Consider the following 6,000-nt stretch of genomic DNA (forward strand, 5'->3'; position numbering starts at 1 on the left):
TCCTCACCTCTCTCCATTCCTCTAACCCCTCCTGTCCGCTGGTCTGTGATTTCATCCTTTTACCTTCTTCTGCTCTACTCTAATTACTATAGTTCGTCAAATGATTAGACGATCAACAACATCTTCATAATCATGAAATGGTTTCGCAGAGATGGCAAGGTGGAGATGCGACAGATCCCGACACACCTCATGTGACTTTTGAATGATTTTAAATGCTTCTATACTGGTGAGAATACGATTCCTAAATTTTAGTGCCAAAACCAACACCACGACGCCTTCAATACCTAACCTTAATTGACCCTTCGCTAAGTCCAGATTTCCTTCATTTTCAGGCTGGTTTTGTGGATTTGGAGCTAAATGTTGTGCCTGGGGCACGTCGTGTATTAATGATACTCATCTGCCTCTCTCTGGAATCACTGTTTCATTTTAACAAAAATATAATAATATTTCTTCAGGGAGTGCAGTTAGTTACAGTGTGGGCTCCATGCTTACTGCGACAGCTTGACAGACCATCGCAAAGAGGCGGAGCTTAAGGAAAGGTCAATTGATACAAGCATCCTCGATCTAATCCTTTGTTTCATGGAACACGTTTCCAATATTCTTTACTCATCCCTTGTCATCAACTCATCATCATGACTAGATGGCCACCTACTAGGGATGCACCGTATATATTCGGCCGAATATTGCAAAACAAAACACACATTCGGTTTTCGGTGGAATAAGTGAAAAGCAAGGCCAAATAATAACGGCGTGTTTTGAATCAAACAGCGTGCGGTGATAGACGGAGTAAAATCAAAGATACTGGATTAAAATGTCGGCAGTGCGGCAATATTTCAAAGTGTTGGAGAGTGATAGAAGAAAAGCGATTTGCAAAGAATGTAATACTGAACTATCTAGAGTAGTGTTGCAGGGTATACTGGTACCAATGGTAGACCGCGGTACTAAAACACAGTGATTTGTTTTCCACAGAGCTCTACGGTGCGAGCATTTTACTCGCATTTGGGACTAAAAATAGTTTTGTGCGAGCAAAATAAATCATTCAGGAGCAGCTGTGCGAGTACAGATTTCAACCAGCAGCAGAAACGAAAGGCGAATCCTGCCGGTTGTGGGTTGAACGGGGGTCACAGACACAGACAGGAATGTATTCCTGTCAAATACGGCAGCCATAGTGCCCCGCAGTGCAAGATAACGGCTTACCGGCGACGGAGAAGCCCGGCTCCAGGTCCAATAATGTCCTCTTCTTGGCATCATGACTGCCCAAAAGTACCTGGACAGCCGAGCCGTGGCGGCACACAGGTATGTGACGTGTCAGAGGAGAAACGAGCCGTTCACATTTCTCTCTTTGTGGAAGGTAACGGCCCACAAACCTCACCGCACTTTAGGGACTGTTCTTTACTCATGAAGGGACTTGTCAGGGGAGGAGGGTGGCTGGTTGATTTTTATTTTATTTATTTATTTTATTTTGATCCCCCCTATGTTAATCACTTATTGATGCTGTTTTTGAAGTATGAATAAGTCATTAAGTAATTTATTCCACTGAAATATCATTGATGTATTATAGAAAAGTGATTTGTCTTTTTATAAATGACAAAAGGCACATCTGCCTCATTTTCGCTGTGGTATCGTGATACTACTCAGAACTGTGATACTTTCACTGGTATCGTACTGTGGGTCCCAATTTTGGTACAGTGACAATATTAATCTGGAGGGGGTTCATCTGCAAAAACTAATAAAAAACTAAACAACTGCATTCGGTATTTGGTACTTGGTATTTGGCGAAGCGTTTAATATTATTCGACTTCGGCCACAAATTTTCATTTCGGCGCATCCCTACCACCTACACATACTCATTAAAAGGTGACATTTGCTTTGCTATTGCTCCCTGAAAATTAGTGTTTCATATCAAGAGTGTGCTCATATTTTTACACTAACAAAGGCGCTCCTCATTGCTGGCGAGGTGACCCATCTCTGCTACAAAACACTGCTGCAAACTCATTCAGGCCTTTTATCAAGTAAAAATGCCAAATATTCACCACTTTCAGCATCTCAAATGTGAGGTGGTGCTGCTTTTATCTGGTTCGGAGCATTTTAAATTAAATACCTTTGGCTTTTGGAATTTTAGTTGGACAACACAAGCAATTTAAAAATGTAACCTTGAGTTCTAGTGAAGTGCAGAGGACATTTTTTAATGATGTAAATATTTGCCGCCCACCTCTTTTGCTTGTGTTCGACTGTCATCATCCCCTTTCTTTTCTTCTTCTTTGTTCGGCTGCAGAAGCTAAAACCAACCAACCCCACTCGAGAAGGGAGCTTTTTGGACAGTTGCCCAGCTGTCCGCTTCGTACAGAGGCACTGTCTTAGTTTAGTGCTGCTCGGAAGGATCATCATGCAAGTTGAATATTTCATCCCATCCCCACTGGGGACGGGATGAAATGAGCAGTGGGACCTAATGTGATCTAATGAGCAGTGATGCCTTCAGTGGAACAACATCAGAGGGTCTGAGTCGACCTGTGAGTCCAATCAATAGTCGATTGGTAAATGAGGAGGGTTCAGTGGGGATCGCGGGAGTGGGTGAGGGGTCTTTGTGTCCCAGACGACATCATTAAACCGTACAACACACTCTCCAGCATGCCATTAAACCAACTCAGTCCATTACTGGAAGAGGCCACTAGACTAAGCTGAGAAAGGCATCTTGACCTCACACACATGTCGGAGACTCTCTCTCTCTCACACACACACATACACACGCACACACAACAGGCAGAGTAAATCGTAGCCCTGGGTCACCTACTGTCAGCTGAGACCGGCGGCTGGTCTTTATAATGCCACTCACAATACACAGCTTAGAAAATTATAGCCTTTAGCACTTTGTTCATCTTTCCATGAACCCATAATGTATATCTTATAACATAATAGTCAGGAAAATAAACAGCTGATGTGTCAGGACGAGAGTGATTTATCACTTTGCCAACATTTGTGGTCGATGTGATAAACGTTTTAATTCTTGACCCACTGGAATTTCATTTTTGCTTTGAACGTTTTATTTAATCAATTATTTGTTCACAGATATATGTATCCATGTTGGTTTTTATAATGGCTCCTGGAGTTTCCCAACCACTGGATAGCTGTGGTATGAGATCCTGTCTTCAAGAGCCACCAGCCCTAAAATAATGTCATTAGGGCGAGCCTGACTGTCACTGACTGTGTCACATGAGGGTTTAAATGCTTCTACAGAGGATTTTCCACCCTGACAAAATAAAAGACTCACAGTATAAAATGATACGTTCAGAATTCCTGGCATGATAATGGTCAAATTTAAAGATCTTGAATAGAAACATAATTTATCAGGCATCTGCTTGAGCTGTATGTTCTGTGCCAGGCTGGAAAATGCCAACAGCAGCAGCTCACGCTCGTGCACAGCAGACGACGATGTGTTCAAGACACGATACAGGCCCGGTAGACTTAATTGCTTTATGACAGAACAAGTCCATTATCAAACGAGCTCGGCCCCCCGCCCCAGATAAAGAGTGGAGGCGGGGGAAAACGTTGATAACTACATCTGAGAGGATGAAAGACCCAACTATAAATAGGATGTGGATCATCCAGGGGGGGCTTTTGTTTTCGATTGGATATTGAATCTTATCTGGCTGACATTTTGGAGACAGTCTCCTGGTGACATTTAGAAGTTGTCACAATTACAGCAACCTGCTTTTGAGGTCCAACCAGCCAATTACAGATATCATACTAGCCGTCCTGTCGGGTAAATCTTTCCGTGTCATGTCAGAGGGCACAGCACCCGTGTGTGTGTGTGTGTGACTGTGTGACTGTGTGTGTGCTTAGTCTGCTGTGTGTGTGTGTCTCTGTGTGTGTTTAGAAATAGCTTACGTAGGGTCCTCGCATTCCAGCGGCTGTTCTAACATGTTGTAAATACAAGGTGTTAGAGAAAACATAGGAAGGGGGTGGTGGAAATCACTCAGACCTATTACAAGTGCTGCTGGGGGGCGTGGGGGGACAGGATGTAGGTTATCATAGATAAACAACCCAGTTCACCTGCAATCACAGTCCGGAGCAATGTGCTTTACAACTGCAAAAATAAAGGCTGCATCCACCGTCGTTCCTATCATGTCCCAAGGACACAGTCAGTGGATCATTTGTATAACAGAGACAAGTAAAAAGTGTATTTTTACAGAACTGTGCAGAACTTTGTGCCAGATTATAACCCATGCAGGAGCACAAAATAAATCACAGTGTCTCTCGTACATGCTCAGCTTCTAGGCATCTGCAATAAGCCACAACTTAAAACAAAATTCTGACTGATTCAACATTTAAGGTCTTCTGCATGGAGGTGGAGATCTGACAGGACATCAGGCACATGCACGCACCCCTCATACTGTAATACACACAACCTAACCTGCATGTAGCAGCTAAAAACAGTTGCAAAACCTTCCAAAAACCTAAAAAAAAAAAACAGTTCAACGCACTAAAATAATCTAATACCAATATACTTAAGGTGTAGCTGGCATGCAGGATAAGTGAGGCACAGACTGCAATAAAAAAGATTCAAGACTACAAAACATAAGTGTCAAAATTATAAAATTAAAAGCAGAATTCTTGTCAAGTTTAATCAAACCTGAGAGCTACACACAAGCATGTTGTCAAACAAGACTTAAAGAAAGAAAGAATGAACACAGACACATTTTCCACTACAGTTTCCATTTCAGCCACCTAATTTGCGCTCTCTAATAAAGGGGGAAAGTTGGCTGCTGAGTTCCTCCGTCTGAATGTGCGAGTCAGCCCAATGCACAGAGCTGATAAGGGCACAGAAATACTACTAACAAACAAACAGCGGCGGTGCACACAAACACCTCTACACCTCTTCCACAAACACGCTCACATGCAGCTTCAACTTCACTTTGCTGCGTTTCCAAACGGACATTTTCTTACCTGGACTCCGGCTGAGCAGCAAAGTTACCAGGGAGCCCCACAGCACCGCGGCCAGCTGCATCTTGTACCCCGCTTTTCTCTCGCGTCTCCGGGCTTCCCTTTCCCTTTTCCCCCCTCTCTCCTTCCTCCTCCTCTTCTTCTTCTCCTTCTTCTTCTTCTCACAGTTAAATATCAACGGGCTTCTGTTGCAAGTCAGACGCTCCCGGCTCTCGCGCTAACCTCATACCATGACTGAGTTCTTTGCCTCTTTTCTCTCACCGACCTCCTCCGCCTCCTCCTCTTGTGTGTGATAACGCGACAAAACCGGGATTAAAAAGTTAACTCTGAGGGGAACAGGCTGCCTGTGGTCTCCAACATGTTGTGCTCCAGTTCCTGACGCTGTAGCTACCAAAAGGAGCTGTGGGTTGTACCAAACGCAAGCAGAGGGGGGGCGAGCTGTGTCCACCGCCGTGTATTTAATCTAACTTGTGCGTAATTGCGCGCCAGTAACAAATCTTTAACACTTTACGCATTATAAAACACAAAACAAACACTAAACATCCCAAATGTGTTGTTTCTGAAGTTGTATTTTCCTCACCGCTCTCCCAACTTCCCTTTCCCACAAGAAGTCGTCGCGTCCAAAATCTCTGTTCTCTCGTTGTGTCCTTTCTTAAATTACAATGTCTTTTTTAAAGAGGCTGGTGGTCAGCAAATCAAAGGATAAATTCAGACAGCATCTGGAGGCATGAGTAAATTGTTTGTGCTTCCCCCCACAGCACGGAAAATTTTATTTTGCCCCTCTCATTCTGCTTTTCTTTCTTACACAATGTGGGTTTTAAGAAGAAGAAGAAGGAGAAGAAGAAGAAGAAGAAGGAGAAGAAGAAGAGGGGGAAAAACTTCTCTGTTGTCACTTAAGTCAATGGAGGCAAATGACAGAGCAGTGGTTTCCACAGTGGGCTGTAATGACCATGAGATGAGGTCATTACACAGCCATTATTCAGTACCACAGATTTACAAAAAGTTACTGGATGGATATTATGGTTCATATTAAAATGTAATTAAGTCTAAAAGGGTCAC

The 6,000-nt window shown here is 43.3% G+C and overlaps 1 protein-coding gene across 3 annotated transcripts in view; it reads right to left on the minus strand.

Moving 5' to 3' along the window:
• The window catches only part of lrp4 (low density lipoprotein receptor-related protein 4), a 156,851-nt gene extending 151,540 nt beyond the window's left edge, over positions 1–5,311 (minus strand). For all 3 annotated transcript variants that reach the window (XM_033622077.2, XM_033622068.2, XM_033622087.2), the window contains exon 1: positions 4,945–5,311. In XM_033622077.2, coding sequence (XP_033477968.2) covers positions 4,945–5,005 — 61 coding nt within the window. In that variant the 5' untranslated portion in view covers positions 5,006–5,311. The remainder of the gene's footprint in view (positions 1–4,944) is intronic.
• Between the last annotated feature and the right edge of the window lie 689 nt (positions 5,312–6,000).

This window comes from Epinephelus lanceolatus, chromosome 2 (genome assembly GCF_041903045.1).
Source record: "Epinephelus lanceolatus isolate andai-2023 chromosome 2, ASM4190304v1, whole genome shotgun sequence".
NCBI lineage: Eukaryota > Metazoa > Chordata > Actinopteri > Perciformes > Serranidae > Epinephelus > Epinephelus lanceolatus.